The sequence below is a fragment of the Plectropomus leopardus genome, chromosome 19 (assembly GCF_008729295.1).
Source record: "Plectropomus leopardus isolate mb chromosome 19, YSFRI_Pleo_2.0, whole genome shotgun sequence".
Classification (NCBI taxonomy): Eukaryota; Metazoa; Chordata; class Actinopteri; order Perciformes; family Serranidae; genus Plectropomus; species Plectropomus leopardus.
The window spans coordinates 16,452,080-16,474,236 of record NC_056481.1 but is presented as its reverse complement, the minus strand read 5'-3'; the positions used below and the strand labels follow the sequence as shown (position 1 = coordinate 16,474,236).

At 39.1% G+C, this 22,157-nt stretch overlaps 1 protein-coding gene across 1 annotated transcript in view; it reads right to left on the bottom strand.

Annotated features, from left to right (window-relative positions):
- Positions 1-22,157, bottom strand: part of LOC121958366 (ankyrin repeat and fibronectin type-III domain-containing protein 1) — a 169,049-nt gene that overhangs the window by 57,466 nt on the left and 89,426 nt on the right. Inside the window, exon 6 of the mRNA XM_042507254.1 lies at positions 11,525-11,565. Within this exon, the coding sequence (XP_042363188.1) occupies positions 11,525-11,565 (41 nt within the window). The remainder of the gene's footprint in view (positions 1-11,524; positions 11,566-22,157) is intronic.

Sequence of the window (22,157 nt, the reverse complement as noted above, 5' to 3'; positions counted from 1 at the left end):
ATGCTGCCCATCCACCCACTACGGTAAACACAGATATTTCCATCTCGGCTCCTTTCCCTCCATCCCCTCATTTGCAACGTCTCTGAGTCACACTCATCGTTTCATCTTCTCCCTTTTTTATTACGTTGCTCTCTCTCACTCCTGTTTTCCACACAATCTGCACATACAGAATCTGTCAGGGAGACAAAAATGAGGGAGGAATTCGATGCCTTTTTTCACTTTGGGTTGGCTTCCCTGTGGTGTTGGGTTTGATACCATTCCCTCCGTGTCCCCCTCTCTGCGTTTGATGTATGCCATAAGGCTGACTCAACACTGTGAGACATGTAGATGATGGATCTGCAGTCAAATTAATCTTGAATTGAGCTGACAAGCGCGTGGAAGCCAGCAAACTATTAGAGCCTGTAGCTGGAGCACCACACCACTGAGAGGGGAGGGGCAAGGCAAGCAGTACCACAGGACAGTTGTGTCTTTCCACTCGCTTTCAGTTAGATGGGATGAGATAATAATGTGATTTGGAGAAAACTGATCTGGGGTAATTTAATAGCTATCACAGTGGATAGGTGTGGTAATACCCAAATGAACAGTGTACCAGCAGACATGCACACTACACACTGACAATACACTACCCCTGACCCGAACCCGGACAAGTTGATCTTACTTTAAATAATCTTGGAAACCATCTTGAAAAAGAAAAGTTAATATAACTTTAAATCTAAATTTATGTTTATTAGGCGGGGACTGTTAAGTTTACTTGACATTTAGCTTCATTTACTTAATTTTGTGAGTTTGTTGCTACTTAAAAATAACAAGAGGGATTACCTTGTTATTTCCAAGTATAGCAGCTTCAGTAAACCAAGTCTGATTTAACTTAATCATCACAGAGGATTTTGTAAATGATGAAGTAAAGAGATTTGCAAGTTCTGTTTTGTTAACATGTTTAAGAAAATACAAACATGACTGACTAGTTTGCAACCAGCAGAATACAGATATAAACTTGTTTTTACTGAAGTTGTTGCTTTAACTTAGACAAATTGATTTCATTTAACTTGTCATTTTTAAATTGCAACAGCTTCACAATATTAAGTAAATCCATCTAAATTTTGCGTCTCTTTGCTGCGTGTCGTCCCCATTCTCTCTCCCCCTTTCCTGTCACACTGTAACTGTGCTATAATAAAGGCATGAAAATGAAAAAAAATCTCTTGAAAAAAAACAACCCAACTTAACATAATTAATAGTCATATTTACTTGCATTTTTCAAGGCAATCACTGTTTCCTAGTGTAGTAAAATCAACTTGTCAGATTTTACAGTGTAGGAAGGCACACACACTATCAGTTACTGTACTTTAAATCCAAGGTGAGCAGAGGCATCGACTCTGATTTATTAGTTGGCCACAATCCAGGAAAGACATACAGTAACATAATCATGTTCAAGTGTTTGGGGAGGCTGGACTTCTCTGAAAGCCTCATCACTGCTGTCAGGAATCTGCACAAACCTGACAACAGTCACGTAACATCACATGACATTGTAACCCACTAATAATTCTGCACTGAATCTCCTCATAAAACTCCACATAAGACTCCAGCTGGTCTCCTCTAGGACACAGAAAAGCTGATAAAACCTTGTGGAGCCTGGATCTTAACCCCCTGTATCGGCACGCTCAGTATTGCGGCACTGCTGCCGGCCTGTAAGGGCTCATGGCTCACAGCCTGACCAGCTAAATGGCGAATAAAAGGCAATACGAGAGCGTGCATGTATTCCAGTTTGGATCCTTCTCTTTGCAATTTGCAGTAAATAAGCTATCGTTGAAGTGAATGAGCCTGAATAGCTTCTGTGAGTCCACAGTTGTGAGTCTGTGTGCCAGCCTTGGTCCTAAACTGAGGTTTTTTAGAGGCCTGGCCTAACAGAGGTGGACACCCCTCTAGTATTATGTTTATGGCCTTGAAACAGCTTTAAACACACACACACACGCACAGGGCACCCCACTTTCCCCCATCAAGCCACAATTGAGCACGGCGTCGAGATTCCAATCAGGGTCGTGCCAGCAGACTGAGGGGATTATTTATGCTGGAAAGGAGAAGGGAACCTCGAGGAGGGAGAGAGATGTGTGTGGGTTTGTTGTATTGCTATACTTGTGAGAACCAAATGTCTACCTTAAGGATAGAAAAGTCGAGCAAAATCCATGAAAGTAAACATTTGTCCAGTTAAAGAGCTAATTGACAGTTAAAGCTTTGGTTTAGGTTACTAGGATTAGGTTTAGGTTTGGGAAAGAGTAAAGGTTAAGCATTGGGAAGAGAAAGTTAATATTGGGTCGAGGAGCAGGGAAACACACAAACAAATACCCCTTTCAGACAGATGGAGTGACGTGGGTTAAACCAGCATTGGCGGACAATCTGAATGAGTCAATATGCATCATCCAGCCTGGCTTTGCGACCCGTCCTCTCAACCTGGGTCATATGTGGGTTGGATACTGCTCCACTTTGGTAAACAGGCATTTATATTGAGTATGAAAATCCAATTTAATGTTGCTGAGGTTTAAACTGCATTTAGGGGAGTATTAGCTAGTCAAAAATGATATTTTCTTCATATTGGCCACATGGAGCTGTTGTCCAGTGTTTGACAGGTTGCCTGAACATTGCATTTGTTACAGCCTTTTTTGAGCAAAGCAAAGAATGTTGAATCATGTGTTAGACTGGAGCTTCTTCCTCTCCTCAAATGAGACAGTCAAACAACTTTATAGGTCTTGTACTACAAAATGCAGGGGGAATGCAGAGCCACCACCTAGCCACCATTATGGTTCTTACTAAGCATTGCCAGTAACATTTTATAAGGTTCAGTGAGGGATAATCCTGTAGGGTCGCTTGGTGAGAATAAAAAATGCAAACTGTACTATAAAATGTCTTCACATGGCATTAGGATGAAAAGGCTGAATTGGTTTGTTTGTACCAAAAAGGAGTTTAATCCTAAAATTATATTTGTACAATTGCAAGCCAGCAAACTATGAGCATCCAAAGTGTTGAGATGTTTTTGGGAAAGCTGATCAGAAGTTGATGTGTGGTTTCAAATGTGGAGGCAGAGGTTTGGTGAACGATTTAAGTTGTTGTGCAACATAATAGGAAAGACATTTTCTCTGAGAACTCCCTCAGCTAATGTGGTTGTGAGGATGGTGTTTGCATGTTACCATGTTACGTGTGTGTGTGTGTGTGTGTGTGTGTGTGTGTGTGTGTCCGCTTTTTGTATATAAAGCCAGAATGGAAAAGGCTATGCACTGCTAGAATAGCAGTGAGCATAGCAAGTACCCCAAATTAAGCTTGCTTTCTCCCTTTCTCTCTCTCTCTCTCTCTCTCTCTCTCACACACACACACACACACACACTCATGGCAAGGATGCCTTACCAAAACAATTGCTGTCTCTGCCCGCTCAGTTCTTTTGCCTGGCAGCCTGGTCTTGGGAAGTTCTCAAACAACCCAACATCACTGCAGCCAAGCCACATCAAATAAGCGCAAACACACACACACACACACACACACACACACACACACACACAAACTTACATACAGAAACAGGGGCAAATGTTGCTAATATTCACAGTTTACACACTTCAAATTTGTAAAATGTCCACTTTGTGAACAGTTTTAGGGTAAAAACACACTTTGCTGTGAAGAACATGTGTGCCACATACACACCAAATAAACTGTACAGTCACACACTCAGATAGTCCGCCAACGGCAGTCTCCTATGGCCCGCTGAGTTAGCTCCCTCTCCTACCACCATTACCACTATTGTAAATACTCCCCAATATGTATTTACACTGGGATTTCAAAACCCTGGAAAAAAATGAGGTGAAAAGAAAAAAAGTCTGGAAAAATGAAGGAATGTGTTTCACGTCGGTCAGACAGCGGGAAACCTCAGTCCTTATTATCTTTCTGCTAGAATTTGCCTTGGATTGTCCCTTTGGGGGGATGAGATAGAGTGATGTGGTGGGTCGTCTTTCGCTTGCTTTCTCTGTACGCTTATTTCCAACTGATGCAAACCGCAGAGATAGAAAAACATTGTTTCATGTTCACTGGCATGTGTACACCTTTGCTTGTGGCTGGTAGATAAGATGTACCTCATCGGACGATTTCTTCTTCTTTTCCTCTCTCATCTCCTGCCCTCTGATCTGAGACATGAGACGCTCTGTTTGATCAGTCTCATTCAGGACTTTGTGTACTGTAGTGCTGAATGAAATACACAAAACCTGTGATGTTGCCGTGAATTAAATGCTGCAGGGGCTTTGGCTCCTGTGTCACCTGTAACCACGGCAACAGGCAGCTACTGCCAGGAGGAAAAGTCCTTCAACTGTGGGGGAACGTGGTGGTAAAACAGCAGCTGGGTCTGAGGCGTCTTAAGAGTAAAAAGAGTGAGAAGAATTGAAAGTGTTACAGTTATCTCAACAATAGAGCAGTCTTACTTATTATCAAGGTGATTGCCTAAATTTTAAGAGAGAAAGCTTTCACTTCAAAGACAAAAGCCTTTTATTAGAGCTATAATATAGTTGTTTAAAAGTTACATTTCAAGTGGTGTGCATATTTTCTTCTTAAAACCTCCAGAGATGACTTTTAAAAAAATACATTTCATTCTTAATTTAAGTTGGTGGCACAATGTAATGGCTATAGAACAATGAAAAAACTGCTAAAATTGCTATTAGCCTAGCTTTGACTATATAATTCTGCCTGCCTCCAGGTAGGATCTCCTGGGGACAAATGAATGACCAATTTACGACACAAAAGGCAGTACGTCAACCATTGTACAACAAAAGCAGGAAGAGAACTGTGCTGTTTGTTTTCCCATGTTCAGTGCTAGCTATCCGCAGCTAAGCAGTCATTTTGCAGTGAACATGTGATTTTGCAGTTGTCATTACTGTCCACAGAAGTAGTGGAAATGGCAGAGGGCAGAACAAACAAAATAACTGTGGAAAACTTGCATACCAAAGGAAAAAGAGCCCCATTAATGGAGGCTGCAAAAAAAAGCGAAGAGAGAGAGTGACTGAAACCGGGGTAAAACAAGGGTGAATCTAGGAAGAGCTTTTGTGTGATGAAGAGAGCTCCGGGACCCAAGAGGGTTAGATTAATAAGTAACAATACCTGCCTATGTTTTAACTCTCATTTTATAAAGCACAAAAATAGGTGATTCTAATCCAGTTTGGGATTCTATGTGTTTCTGCTTTTAAACTGTTGTTAGCCACACTTCAAATGGTACTAGCCTAGCTGTGTTAACCTCCCCACCAAACATAGGTAACTAGTTTATCTTGCTCAACCACTAAGTGGGGATAGAATGGAAAAGTTGAAAATGTATTGCTTTCTTGTATTGCTGGAAAAGTTATTCTTCATCTATTTGAAAGTGTCTCTGCAGGCCTCTAATATTCAACAGTATGGACAATATCCAACACCATATCCCTACTTTGAAGTTAAGGTATGAAGTTATTTTTTCTGAGAAATAACTCTGAACTAGAATTTGGTTTTATTATCTAAACAAAACTAAGTGAGGTACATTGCTAATGAACAAATATCCCCTCTTACACACACACACACACACACACACACACACACACACACGCACACACACACACACACCCGTGTACACACACACACACACCTAGAGTACGTCATCCCCATATGAGAACAATTACATGGCCTGCTCCTGTGAATAAATTAGTCTAATCAAGTTCTCTCTTCCCTGACATCCGTACCTAAATCCCTTTGCTCCATGAAAAACGCAAAGCATCCCCCAGCCTCTAAGACACCCCCAGTGTCCCATCCTTCCATTATTCCTTCCTTCCTGTATTTTCTGCATTCAGCAGGAGCTGGAAATACAAGTATAGCAAATGTTCTTAAGTAGAGTACAAGATGTCATGAGCAAAAAGTACTTAACAATTCAAAACAGTAAAGTAAATAATCATCAGTGTGTTAAATACCAAGTGCAACCAACAGGCAGTTAGTGTTGTCACAATACTTTTTCAATACATTGAAAAATCTCAATATTTGATGAAATTTTTTGATACTGCAGGGCAAAAACTGACATTGAGGGCATACAATTTTATATCTTCATTAAAAGGTGAAAATAAGCAGTAACATGAGAACAACAAATATTCCCTTCTTTGCTAGGACTTTACTTTCCACAGTAAACATCAATAATTAAAACTTTTTTTACATTAATGAAATCAATATTCTTCTTGCTGCAGTATATACTTTGAAAAGTCTCTATGATTGTCACATATTCGAAATTGCAAGTAAAAAACAAAACAAAACCTTGCTGTAAAATCCTTTATACAACTAGAGTGTATGAGATGAATGACGAAAATAGACAGCTCTGTGAGTGACTGACAGGAGGTGGAGTTGCAGGGGTGCGTGTCTACTCGCTGTTGGAAAGAAGCGAAAGCGGCACAGTAGTATCGATAAAATCGACACTGAGAAAAATGAATATTAACCATGTCAAACATTCAGTTTTGTGGGACAAAATAAAGGCATGAATAATTAGACTTTATCAATAAATTGATATTTTTGACAACGTTACAAACAGTATCCAGTTATAGCAAGCCCAAAGAGAGACAGTCCAGGCGCCATAACGTCAAAAGTACCATAAAAAAACACTTTAAAGGCAGACCAAAGTACAACTATGAAGGCTAAAGTCTGAGGATGTCAGTGACCAAATCAGGTTAATTAAGGCATTAAAATCAGTTAAGAAAACTATGGCTAAATACCTTCATAAACAACAGCAAAAGAAAGAGACAACAAGGCAGTTTGAAGCATAACAATCCCTAATGTCTTGACAATGCATTGAAACCTGTTCAATAAAAATCCATGCAAAAAATGCATCCTTCTTGTGAAATGGTATCATTTTTTTGCCCTGCTTTGTGTAGGAGTCCTCCTTACTGTGAGTTTGGCGGGCATAAAGCTATCAGAATAGTGGTAATGTGAGACCTTTTAGTACACCTGGTAATAAGCCTTGCAGCAGGAGTCTGAACCACTTGTAAATGATCCAGTGATTATCTGCTAAGGCATGAAAAAGAGAATTGCAGTGATCCAAGTGGGACAAAATAAAGGCATGAATGATCATCTCCATCTGGAGGAACAACGAGCCAGAGTTTAGCAATATTCCATTCGCAGGTAAGAAAAGGAGCAGCTTGAATCCTTGACACACTGGTCGAGACTGAATGAATACAAGATACTCAATACATCTCTTCACTTTGTGAGACACAAATAAGCAAAGATTTATCTACACTGAGATGCAGAAACAGGATGATAACACAATCCCTCATAAATTGTTTTTACACTTTGAGGCTAAATGTTCTTGAAATGCGATATACCTTTAAAACTACTAATCATCTCCCCAATGGAAAGCTGGCAGAATAACAGCCAGGAAATGACTGTTCATATGGTCGGAAAGAGATAATACAGACGGGATATTAAAGAACACAAACTAATACTCACTCACACAGGCAAACAACACACACACACTTATGTGTTATTAAAGAAATGCCTGTTTGTTGTCATATGTCGCTCAGGTTATTTTCCAATGAAAAACATGCACATGTATGTATGTGCATACTGTTTCCCATTTACCCCACTGTATAGGTTCAATTATGGTCCGTCAAGTGTCTGCTGGCATCATTTATATTAAAATATATGGCAGAGTTTGATGAAACCATTAATTACTTCATATTGACTTTGTAAAATATTTAATATATTCTTTTTTTTTCTTATGATTCTTTCTTCTTTTATCCATTTTAATTTCATTATATATGTATTTTTATTTGTTTTAAAATCATTGTTTATATTTTATTAGTTATTGGTTGATTTTTTACACTTTGATAAATGTGCCTTAAAGGGGTCTTATACACTGAGCATATATACATTGTATCTACCCTGTGCAGGTGAAATAATGCAGGGGAGGATCACGGGGATATATGTAAGTGTTGGGAACCTGTTGTGTGAATGTATCTTGTTTATTCTTTTTTTCTTTAATTTTTTTAAATTTTATTTTAATTTTCTTTCTTTTTTAAAATTTTTTTTCTTTAATACACATTTACCAACTTGCCATCCATCATCATATATAGATGTAACTCATTTGTCATGTCAAGGTTTTATCTCATGTAAACAGTAAAAATGATGATTGATAAAAATGAAATAGAATACAATGTGTGACAGGGCGAACTAAACACTCCTCTCTTTCCATCTTTTTCGGGGGGGAGAATTCTATTATTTGACATCCCATGGTGGCTAAACTGGTTCTTGAATACAGCTGCTCGTCTCCTGGCAACAGATGTCTCCCATCCTGGCACACGATGTGCTTGCTGTGGCAGCACACCTGGCACATCAGATGCATCAGATATGACAAAAAGTATACATTACACCTAAGATGCAGCACATGTCCCACCATCAAGGAATTACTGTCTGAACAGCCTGAAACACACAGCAATCACTAATACAGGACAGACATACACCAAACATAAAAAGCACTATTAGGAAACATTTTTTCATCAGCAAGTGAACTTTTCTTTGCCTGATTATGTTTTTCCATTTTTTGGTTTGTTAACAACTAAAATGGGGTGTTTTCAGGACATCACACACACAAATTTGCAAACACACACACTGTACACACTCATACAGTCCTCCATGTTTAGAAAGCAAAGGCCTGTTGCTATGAAACCAGCAAGCATAGACAGCTGAAAGCTGTATTTTACCTAAGTGAACACGTTATCACACTCGAGACTGCTCGTACAAAGATAAACAATCAATAGTTTCAAGAGTACCTGGCTTAATGTACTGAAGGAAAGGACTAATGTTACACACATACAGGCTTTGATTTAAAGCAATAATGTAGCTTTCAAAGAAGGCAGCTGTTTAAAAAAATCATCTAATGGGCTAATCAAAGTGAGGCATCCTAAAATGTCCTGGACTGGGATAAAGAGAACAAATTTAATAACTTTGTCCACAGTCATTTCAAGTATCCATTCACACAGAGAAAGTCCAGGGCCAAAGGCCATGCTGGCTGCACTGCTGACAAGAAGAAAAAGACCTGAGAGAAATATGTTGTGAAGATATGTATGAGTGTCCATGGCTTTGGTTGCTGGGCAGCTAAAACATACAACTAATATGTTTAAGTTCCTGCTCCACTTGTCTTTCACGATATGCCCCTTGTCAGCTGACAGTGATCTGCAGTGCATCTCAATTGTTAGGTTTCAATTTTTCACACAGTTATATCAGACACTCCAGAAGGGTTGTTTTCCATAGAGTGGTGCAAAATGAGTCCTAAAACCTGGACATGAGTTAGCATTTTAGCACTCTTGATTCCCTAGCCTCAAAGTCAATGGGTTTTTTGAATGGGTTTTTGGTTAGATGCTTGAAAAAAGGTCTGTTGTTACCACAAGCTGAAGAGACTTTCATGTTCTACAACATAAAATATGTTAATAAATACCCCACTTGTGATATCTGACTTAAAACAGACAGTTGCTAACAACTGGCTAAGTTAGACTACAGAACGTAATCATGGCAAAGACAGATTTGCAAGCTTGTGGCAACGTTAAAGTCATGTGACAGTGGCATAGTTTGTTTATCGCTTAACATTGGGGATTGCATTTATGCTTCAAAAATCATAAAGGAAGTGTGAATTTGTGAAGATTATCTTGCTGAACAAAACATGCAAGTATAACCAAAATCCAACGGTGAAATCCTGCTGGCTTTTTGTCAATAGAACCAGGGCGATGTTAACTTCTGTGTTGGCCTACAAATAAACATCAACACTTCAGCACTTTATTAAAATGATTGTTGTTTTCTATTATTGACCCCCAAACAGTGCAGGTTACTGAGATAATTTATTCACAGTAATGATTTGTTTATTCGTATAGGGTCATCTTTGAGTTTCCCTTGACAAGTAACAGCAGAATGGGCAAATTAAACAGAGAGGCTTCTCACTAAACTATGACAAAGTACAAAAGTTATTTTTTTTAAAAACCAGTTAAGATACAGCTTGAGTGATTGACAGTGTCGTCTCTCACAAAACATGTCATTGTCAAGATATCATTTGGCAGAGGCACTCCCAGTTATGGAAAAACACTGCACAACTTAATTTTCTTTTACACAATAACTGGGTTTCTCACATAATTTCATTTCTGGAATTACTGAAAGAAGGTTTAAAACCTGTGAGTGCTTTTGTTCCGGTTGGCAAATTAAACCCAATTCTAATCGATCCAAAGAGTGCCATGCTGAAAAACTGCATTGACTGAGAAGAATTACCGTTATGGAATGGATTATGAGTCAGGCTTAGACAGACTTAACTTACTTTTCAACCACACACACACACACACACACACACACACACACACACACACACACACACAAACACTGGCATCTAGACACAAAAGAATCAGGTCAGATTCTTGTTTCAGTGTTCCTCCTGAACCATAATGGGACATTAGACATAATCATTTCTGCGAATAAGGTCAGCGAACCTGTGAGTTTAATTATCATGGTAACACAGGTCTTACATATCTGTAGATTGTTGTGGTCTCACAACAGGACAAAATGACAACCATAATGAACTATTGATTTTAAGTTTAGTTTTTGTTGCCACCAGGGGCATTGTAATGGGGGAAAAGTGGGGGCCTGGGATGAAAAGTTAGGTTTTGTTTCTTTTTTCTTTTCTAAGTAATAAGAATAACTTTTTAAACTGGCTGAATAAATCTGTTTAAAAGACTAGTAGAAGCTTTCTGAAGCCCCCCTCACACCTTTAAGGTGCAAAACGGTTTAGTCCACCACTGCACTAAATGCAGCTAGAGCTGAGAAAAGCCTCATTTCCACTGCACAAAAACCCTGCCAACATCTGCTAACATCTTTATAATGCAACGGGAAAGTGTACAATCTGCATTTCTACCCGCGTCAAATGCAGTAGACACAAATTTTCATCACCTCCAGCTTCAGTCAGCATTGATGGAAACACGACATCACAACATCGAATGTCAACTCCTTAAACAGTGAGATGCAACAATGCACCGTCACTAATTAAACTTCATCTCCATAAGCAGCACTGAAATATCGATGCAACTTAGTCTGCACCGATTTTGAAAGAGATACTGAATAAGTAAGAGATAGTGTATATAATAAGCAATAAGCAACCAGCGTAAAGTTTTCTCAACCCTCTGTCCATGCTGCTTTCTGTTGTTTACTTCTTACTTTTTGGCTGTCTGTGACTTCAAAGAGCCACACCAGCACCCCCTCATCCCCCCAAAAAGGGAAAATCAGGGTTCCAATAAAAACAGGAAACAAAGCAAACTGACTTTGTCAAAAATTAATTAAATAAATGAATAAAAATTTAAAAAAAACTAAATTTGTAACTAAATTTTAAATGGGCCCAGAATTTTGTCCCTTGTTACCTCATTTTTGTTCTTTCTTTTTTGGTTTTCTTGAAAAAAATAAATATAGACAAAAGAGTGAAAATCAAGGATGGGTGAAAAAATGTACAGAAAATTGCATGGATCAAGCTTACTTCTTGTGCTGATTCTCCTTTCGGTCAGCAGAGCCCAGACTCTGTAAATAAGAGAAGAAAAAGAGACATTACAATCAAAATCTAAGACTGGGGGCATGCTATGTTCTCCATCCTTTAGTATTCTCCTATAGAGAACATGCTAACAACCATGAGGCTGGTCAGGATTGGCTATTACGGGAACAAATCACAAGTTTCATCACAATATTATATTACATAGATTTATTTGAAAATGATACAATATTTGTTGATATCACAAAGTCTGGCATGAACAGATTTTATTTCGATTCAGTTCAGGGGCCTGCAATCAATTTGAAATAATATCAGTAAATATCCTTACTATATTGTCTTTTTCTTGGCTGCCTGTCACTGTCTGCCTGGTACGAGGTTACTAGCACTGATTGTTTGGGAAGGACTTCTTGGGTGGAAATGGTGATTATAGACATGCTATATGAATTTTAAAAAATAAAGGCATATATTAAAGATGATGCTTTGTATTTTGCATCTATAATACTGCTCATTGAATCGATATATTTTTCAAGACTGATGTATTGTTACACCCCTAATTTTTAGCAAACATGTGCATACAGTGTCTTCCAGCAGCAATACCCCTCATACAAAAAACATTCACTTAAGGGTCTTCAAAAAATGTACTGCTATCAATCAAAGCATCAGCAAGTTAATTAACAAAAAAACAAACAAACAACAAAAACAATTAAATTTAATCCTTTGGAACCTGGAGTGATATTACTTCTCTTGTGCTGCTTTCAGATGCCTTTCACAAGTATTTAAACCTTTGAACCCTGAGCAAATTGGTGTAATTTATTTTAAAAAAAGGAGAAAAAGGGGGAAAAGGCAACGAGCATCTTGGTAAGAAATGTGCCAAAAATTATGAGAAATTAGTAAATAAAATTAATAAATTATTTAAAAAAAGAGGTATGAAAAAATGTCTAGGGAGAATTTTCTCAGGAAACAAGAAAAAAAGCTAATAGAAAAAAAGTATTGAAATGATCAAAATTTATTTTACAGAGTTATTATAATTTTTCAAGCAGATTTTTCAAAGTCTTGTTTGCCTCGACTTTCTTTTATATTTTATTTTATATTTTTTCTTTTTGTTCTCCCTTTATATTTATCTATTTATTTTACTAATTTGAGGTAATTTTACTGTGACTTTTCTTTTTTCTAATTTCTTACTTATTTTTGGGCAATTTGTTGTTGCTCATTGCAAGAAATCAAGCCAAATTTTTGTTCAGGTTTCAAAGGATTAAAGAAACACAAAGACAGAGATATTCTGCTTCTCCTTAATTGAGTTTGGTTTATTACAGTTGAGGTGACTGACAGTAATGTATGTCCCAACCCTCCCACTAATGTGGATCTCTACCTTCAAGACAACACCAATCAAATGATCAATGCCACCCTGTGAGAGCCAATTACATGGGTAATGACCTTGTCTCTAGTGAAAAATAATTAGCTCCCTGGTTACAATTATGCACACCTGTACAGTGGATTTCCTTTATTCACTGCCATTCATCAAAATGTGTTTTCTGTGTGTAAGTGCATGTATGTTTAGGAAGAAAAGCTTGAATGTGGAGAAAGCAAGAAGAGAGACGTGTTTAAAAGCTAGGTGACGAAGACAACTGAGTTCGGAAACTCCAGGTGCCAAAAAAATAAAAATAAAAAGAAGCCTTCTTGCTCAACAGGGGTTGTCTGAACACATCCCTCCAGCAGAACCAACTAATTAGGCGCACATGCACAGCACACACATTGACACAAAAACCCACACAAAGATGCAAACACACACATCGTATCCCTCTGCTCTCTACATCTTCTCGAGGTGTATATCCCTCAGGAGTGCCACATGCTGAGACAGACAGTAGTGCACAACAAACACACACTTCACACGCACATAACTGGCCTAAAGCTGGAGATACTCTTGGAGTGATATTCTGTTGCTGTTTTACATTTTCACATTTGGCATGGTGGTTCATTTAAGCAACCATGCCATCACTGGAATAAGATTAGCTAACACTGCAATAAAAAATACGCAATTGGTTTCAATGCTCACATAGAATATAGGAATCAGAAATATAGCTGATCGGTTTCAAAACTACATTTTTTATTCCTAATTCTAGACTGTTCGGGCTGGCATTAGAGCTGCAATGATAAACCGATTAGTTGTCAACTATTAAATTGATCTCCAACTAATTTGATAACGGATTAATTGATTTGATTTTTAATTTTTTTTAGAAAGTCAAATATAAACATTTCAGCTTCTTAAATGTATATACTTTCATGTTTCTTTTCTCCTCTATTAAAGTTAACACAATATATTTGGGTTGTGGACTAAACAAGGCATTGGAGGATTTCATTTTGGGCTTTGGGAAACATTAATCTACATTTTTACCTTTTCTGACATTTTATAGACCAAACAACTTTTTGATTAATTTAGAATATAAATGACAGATTAATCAATGATTAAAATCATCATTAGTTGCAGCCCTATTGTGCATTGGGGGAGTGGCAGAGTACACTATCAGCAGGTTGCCAATATTACATTGAGGACCCCAGCTCATTAAAGTTTGAACCTAGAATCCTTTGTGAGACCGTGTACTGATACAGGTATGGATGTATTTAAGGAACTGGATACCAAATTTAAAGATGGCACCTGCATGAATAATTTTCCAGGACTTTACTGTAATTGTTAATGGATGAAAAGTCATTTTTGGCCACCTTGCACCATATGACCATTAATTCCAACTGTGGACACTATGTCAAACGGCCTCACAGCCAAGCACTGTTGCTAGGTGCTATCCTAACAACATCTCACGTCATATTACAAGTGCAATGCAGTGGGTCTTAGGGCGCACACACCGTGTGGGTGTCTTTAAGCACATCTGCTATTTTCGTTAACGTAGGTGCAGTATAAAAAGGCTGGCTGAAGTTGAATATAGATCGGAGGATGTGGTGATTAATAGATATACCTACTGCCGATGACATCACTGGTCTCATCACTCTGAAACAGCTGTGACTCATGACGGCAATAGTTAAATAAATGCAATCTTTCTCCAGGAAATCATGTGGTGTGGTGCCTTGTGTTTTCATTGTTGTGCATTTGAGTATTTTGTTGTACTTTGATTAAACCATCAGATTGGCAGCAGAGTAATGTTACCAAAATACCACACAGATGGCCAAAATTTATTTTAAGGTCAGGAAAATGTGGTTGGAGTGCTGCTGGTGCTGGTTGTTGCACCACCATTAAAGTATGGGAGACAATGTTTCCAATCTTATCTGGTAGCAATTAACAAACTCAGTATCTGCTGGTGCTTTGAGACTTTGGTGTGACTGTTTCGCTGTACATCCAATGCATCCTGAAAAAACAGGCATTCCCTTTGAAACTAAAACTGTACATCAGAGAAAGTCCCTGTCTGGAGTGTGAGTCTGTGCATGTGAGGGCTTTTATGTGAGCAGTGCAATGACATTTTGACCAGCAAGTGACTCCCCTTCTCTGGTGTTGTATGTGTGTGTGTGCTTGTGTGTGTGTGTGTGTGTGTGTGTGTGTGTGTATGTGTGTGTTTATACATGTGTGTGTTCTTTTATGTGTGCAGCGCAGTGACATTTTACCCAGCAATTGACTTCTCTGTGCGTTTAAGTCTGCATATGAGTTCCATCCTCCTGGTGGGGACAGGATAGTCCATACGGAGTGACTGACCTTTCACCTCCCAGCTCCCCCACAGTGCCCTTAGCTAGTGCCACTGTGCCATGGGGATAAGGGCAAGTGGGAGTGTTTCAATTGAAAGATGGATCTGTGAGGGGTGAAGGAGCACTATAGAGCTACCTGCCAAGCTGAAATGGTGATCGCATCAGAGCACGAATAAGCAGGCTGAGACTTAAATTCTTCAGGCAGAAGCTTTGTCTATATTTTCTACTGAACATATAGACAACAGAACAACAAGCAATTACAGTTGACTTGATAACTGAATTTTGAGAAATTACAGACTCTGTCCCTCTCTTCATATAATATGCCAAACCTCGAAATTTTAGCGACACATGAGCAGAAGCATTAGTCTGATAATTCTGCCAACAAACTGCATTTTTATACCGTTTGTCTTCTCTTGCAGACCACTGAAAGTGCATCACAACAGCTGCTTATCAGATAAGCATAGACATGGGGTTCAGTTCTTGTCCAAGAATTCGACATGTAGACTGCAAAAGCCAGGGTTTGATCCACCAACCTTTGGATTAGTTGATGACCGCTCTAGGTATTCACAACAAAAGTGCTCTCTTTTTGAATCGTCTTACTAGCGTGACTGCATACCGGAAGGTATTTAGAATTTATTTTGAAGAACCTGAAATTTACCACCTGTAGAAACACTGACGGCCAAACAAACACATATGAAATCATTCCCCACGTGACAGTTTGTCACAATATCCTCTGTCAAACAGAGAATTTCACTTCAACTAAACTTGTATCATTGTTCAAAATGAATAGCATACGAATGATATTTTGCCAGTATGCACACCTGCCTCTCACAAACTTGGCTCACAGTGTTTCTGCAACTTGCCATCTGCATCCTTTCACATCTGTCCACATGTATCCACGGATAGTACCACTTACAATCATACAAAAATAAGAGCAAAAATATAAAATCAGAACTAACAGCTCCTGAGCAATCTCAGATGATACAAATCTTTTTCCTCCTCAAGCATCATTTATCTCCCCAAGCCTCAAAAAGCATGCTTCTATAGACAAGGGTAGCAGGAGACATCACACCTGGCAACTAATAGAGCTATTCTTAACACCTTGGTCAATTATCCTAATGATAACAGGAAACATGGAAGACAGTTAGCTGATTTTACACATCAAGTATAGGACATGTTTGTAACTTCTGTGCAAACACATTCAAAAATCAAGAAAAATTAGTGATTAAATGGCCCTTATAATGATAATAGATTCATATGAATCACTTAGTCAGTGGTAAAATCATTAATCAGACTCCAGTTGTAGCCACACGCTTACATCTGTGAGTATGAAAGCAGGTGTGTGAATGCATATCTTTACAGCAGGTACCAAAATAAGAAAAAAAAACTGGCATTCCCTAACAGCTGTGAAATTATTAACAACATACACTGTATTCCTGCCAAATGCCTCAAAAGCATAATCCGCTTAACATGTGTTTCTTTAAATACTGACTCACTAGCAAACAGAAGTACATGAGCACTAACACATAATAACACCATCGTATTTGCAGAATACCTGCACTTTCAGTCCATTCATTCCAGCACACACACATACCTGTCGAGTCCGACCCAGTGAACCCAGTCGGAGAACGTTACTCCACTCTCCCTTCTTTTTCTCTCCTCTTTTCAAACCCCAAAGTCTTCACTACGGTGTTCCAACAGTGGCTCTAATTGTGGTTCACCTGTCCAACTTCAACTCTTTAGCTCTGATTTCCCCTCCCTCCCTATCGAGCTCTCTCAGTTCTCTGTTTCTGTCTAAAGCCGTTGGTCACACGAAGGTTTATGAAGCTTGCGCCGATGGTGGCTGCTACCGCCACTGACTTGTTGTACTTTAATTGTGGTTGCTAGGCGATAAGCTTCTCCAATTCTGCACACAGAAAGAAGGGGAGGACAGGAGAGGAGGGGGAGAGAAAGTGAGAGAATAGGTGGCGTAGGGGGTAGGAGGAAATGCTCATTATAGACACAGTAGCCTGAAGAGAATGATCAGCGGGGAGAGGTTTACAGGAGGGGAAGAAGTTGTGCAGATGAGAGGCATGGATGGATGGAGAAGAGGAGACTAATATAGCAGGTGCACTTCCTTGTTTTCACTCTGGGACCTTGTGCAGCCTGGAGCACTTAAGTCAGAGAAACAGTACACTTCGAGGCTTTGTTATAATACTTTACTAAATTTGACAAACATGCAGAGCATCTCTGTACACACATTTATTGAGGGCACTGTCAGTTTTTCTGCTTGCACAAAAAAACTGAAAAGAAAATTGAGACTCAGCATTTTTTTTCCAATTAAGTTCTAAAGGACATTAACATCTAAAGTCAGCAGTAAATAAATAATTAGCTAATTATCCTTTTGAGCCACATTTCCTTTCTTGTCTTTGATGTACACAGGTGTCTAAAGCTGACAAACAGCTCAAATAGGTTTTTGTGTGTATACTATGTTATGCACTGTATTTATTAAAAGATTTACTTGGAATGGAATCCCACCCCATTGTTACACTTGTCAGACTGATAAAAGCTTAATATGGCATTCATAAAAGGTGAGCGAGAACAGATGTGTCACAATGTGTGATTTTGTTGATTAGGCGAGAATAGCAGTTAGTCATCAGTGTACAGTGGTTGATGATAAAACAGATATTATAACAAGATTCAATATGTTGTAGTTTAAATGTTTATTGAGGCTTCTCTCAAGACCTAAAAAAATCTACTGCACACTAATGCGGACCACCAAAGAGACACTGCAAGAGTGGATGAGTTTAGTCTCTTCAACAATCAAATTTTATTTTAAATTAGATAAAACATAATTGTCTCATCCCACATAAAAAAAGATTATGCTCACGACTGCCGGGTAATATTTCTACATGTGTACAGACTCTGACAGTCAGTATTACTGTTAACACCATGAACAATGTTTTTTTTTTTCCACATAAAGCTAATTCACATGAGATCTATTGACTTGTGATATCCCCAAGGCAAGTCTTACATAAGATGTTGGAGTGATTCTCTGCAACCCATAAATTGCCAGCATCTACTGCATGTTTTCATTATTTATTTAATTAGAGTTTCATATATTTTTCTTTTAGGAGTACAGTGGGGTTTTTTGTTGTTGTTTTTGGTGCAACGTCACCTACTTCCAAGGTAAATTGACCAATGAGTTTCCACTCGTGGCAGTCATCAAGACCCTAATGGTCTTACAATTAAGTTGCAAAACATCACTTACAGTATGAAAAAAAACATCCAAAACACAAGTGTTACACTCAGTGGTTAAATACTTTCAAAATAGTAAAGCTATGCAACAGGGTTTTCTATGTGCACATTCTTTTATTTGTGGCAGCCCACCATGATAACAACATCTGCTGCCATGTGCAAATTTAAATTTTTGAAGGATTACTATTCATTAGGAGCACTTCTGATTTAATAAAGTAATCTTAGCTTTAATAAAGTAAAATCACTTTATTTCTATTTTGTGATGAAAATTTTTTAAAAATGACTTAACAAGTCTCTGGTGTATGGCAGTGACCTTGAGGATCATCGACCGTTAGACTGCTGGACACATAAAATTAGTTCTTTACCCACGAGTTGAGTATCAATCTAAAAGGACGATTAGACACGGGAAACCAGCATGCAGAGAGCACATGTGGAGAGCGCTGGTCATGAACAGCAAGCAAATCATGCTTCCTCTTACAGTAGTCGCCCACCCGCTCAGACTTTTAGCTCTGGTGGACGTCAATATAAATCAATTTCGTCACGAAATCTACATTGTGTTTAGTGGCTGGCCACTTTTTTTGAGACTGTGGGTAACTGCTGTGTGTGAGTCAATGTGTGTATGTGCATGTACTAAAGACAGTATATGTGTGTATGGTGTTGGCATGGTGTATTATGACTCACTGTGTGTTTTCAATGTCTGGCTGTGGGCACACACAAATCTCTGCCACCTCATTGTCCGCTGAGTGAGTACTGTGCAGCCTGAGCGGTATAGGGAACATTACTCATAGCTGGTGGAAATGTCAAACATGCTGGCATTGCTCTGAAAGGATACACAGGAAATTCTGTCATACTTTCTTTTTTTATCCCCTTCATTCCTACTTGTGTCTGTTCATCCCTCCATCACCACTCTTGCTTTCTTCAGCAATAAAATCCACCTGACAGTTTCTGAGGCTGAGACTATAGGAGATGCGAGCACCCAGCATGCACCTCTGTGGGGCCGCAGCAGGTTGTCCTGACACCTGTCAGTCAAGAGAAGCTTTTCTAATTATAACTCACACACAATTACACACACATCCAAATGCACGCTCATACACACTCATTCTCATACATGCACGCATCAACACACAAATTCCTTGAAAGGCTCTCAATGGGTTCCTGGTGGCCTTTCAGTGTATCCCTCCCATACAGGCTCCTGGGAGGAAGTGTAACAGCTGGCTTCAGGATACACATTATGCCCTGCAAAGCCTCCCAAAATAACAATGAAATAATATTATCACTAATAATAATAATATCAGAAACTGCAATGTTAATGTGCAATGTGTAATCATTGTGCTGTTAAAATGTGATAGTGAAAATTCATAATGTACAGTAAATAATTGTAATAGAAAAATGTTCTAATAACTTGCTAGACAAATATATTTTGCTGTTGATAGAGGAGCAAAGCAATACATATTTGTCTCAAAGTAGAAGTGAAAGTATGTTCATTAATACAAAACACTGATAGCATTTGTAATGTTTCACAGTGACACGTAGACCGAAGATTACAACAGATTTGAGATACGAGTCTTCCAAGACCCTTTCCAACTAGCAACTATTGGCCAGTAGGGTCAGTGCATTTTTACTGCTTAATCGATTGCCAGATTTGTTTGGACTGAGGGCAGTTTTCTGTGTGCTGTGGTAACAAAGCACAACTCAATTATAAACAACAGCTCAGAGCGGTCAACTGGGGGCCTCGCATGCATCTGGGTTGGCGAAGGGAAAATAAAGGGTGAGAAGGTGAAAAAGAGCAAGAGATATGAAGAAAATGAAACAATTTAGATGGAACTAAAATGGAGTCATGGGGGAGAAAGAAGGGAAAGAGGGTAGAAGGAAGGCAAATAGATTAAAATATAAAACAGTAGTTCTGGGAGTAATTATACCCAGACTTTTTTGTTATTCTAAAAGTTGACAAAAATCTGGAAAATACATTAAGTGTCGGGCAAAAACTTTGCGCAAATCACCACAAGGTGTTTTTAGGTTCACTCGAAGTTTTCTTTAGCCAAACGGTTCAGAGCAGAGGCAGTAATATGTTCAGTGATTATAGAACAAAAATGAATGCAAGGATGATGTGGAGGTTACATAAGATGTGAAAAGTTGTCAAGGGTATTTATCAGTTCCAGCTCAGGTGGGCTTTGATTGGCAGTGATGCATATATGACACCCAGGTGGACACACTCATTTTAGGCCCCTTTGTCTGCACAATTGAATGACAGGCCACCACACATGCATCTCCATCCAAGCAGCGATTGAATATTGTTCCAAATTGAGTCAAGTGAGAGAGAGTCTGAGTAAGTGAGAAATATGAGAAGAAATAACCACCTTAACATCTTCACTGGCCTCCATGCTGCTTTGCACTGTTTACTAACCTGTTTCCCGGCCTGTCTGTGACATTAAACGTGACACATCAGAAAAAGCAAAGCAAAAACAGTAAGTTATACTCGTATAATGCAGACCCTGTACACTGCTGGTGCACTACTGACAATGGGAAAGCAGTCTATTGGCTAAATCTGGATACACGTGGTAACTTCGGTGGGAAAAGGGGTTTTCTTTCTCTCTTTCTTTTGAGTGCTATTTCATTTTCCACTGTGGTGTTAGACAGAATTAATAGGGCTTTTAAAAACTCAGACACTTCTGAGGCAAAGAAAAAAGATGGAAAGAAAACAGATGACAAAAGGAGAGCTGACAAACAGATACATGACATCAATAGGAAAACAAATGGAGAGAAAGACTGGGCGGCTAACAGAAAGACAGACGCAACATGAGACAGCTAGCTAGTTACATTCAAAGGCAGGCAGGTGTATGCAAAGAGCTACAAGAAGACTAAAATTGAAAGTTTAACTTGGCATCGTGCATGCATGTGCTTCCTGATTCCACTGACCAATCAAAACATGACAACAGCGCTGGGTGATGAGAGAGTGACAGGGCGGGTTTTCTCTCCCTCTGTCTCCAGTTTTACAATGTCATTATTTGTACAGGATTCCCCCTCCCAAGTCTTGTGGTCTGGGGACCAAAGGGACCAAAACATGGCTTATAAATCAACACAGCGGAGAGAGACTATGGATATTTACCCATAAATCACTGCGGCGGAGCCACCTACAATCAGACTAATGGGGCTGGAAGACGTGCTGTCATCCAAGCCATGATGTCACCAAGCCTGAGCCTGTGGGTGTTGATGTTGGTGGTGGGTCTCTGGTTCTGTGTGTGTGTGTGTGTGTGTGTGTGTGTGTGTGTGTGTATGGGGGGATGCCTGCATATGTGGCTGTGGGACTTGAGCTGTGTGTATGTGTGTGTGTGTGTGTGTGTGTGTGTGTAAGGGGGTGTCTGAGTATGTGGTTGTAGGTCTACGGCACTGCTTGTGTAAGTGTCTGTGGTGAGTGTGTGTGTGGTGTATGTGGGAGGCGGGATGTCTGTTTATGAGGATTTGTGTGTATTGGGGTGGTCAGCGTATACTTTCATCATGCCTTTGCATTTATATACATCAACGCTGGTCTACACACACTCTGGTACTCTACATCTTAGACTGGACTTAACACATGTATAAAACACACGCTGACATACAGACACATGCGCACACACACATTGGTCTTGCGGTTAGTGCTGGCTTACAATGAGTGTGGGATTCCATAGAGAAAATCTAAACAAGTCGAGCGGTTAGCACGGGT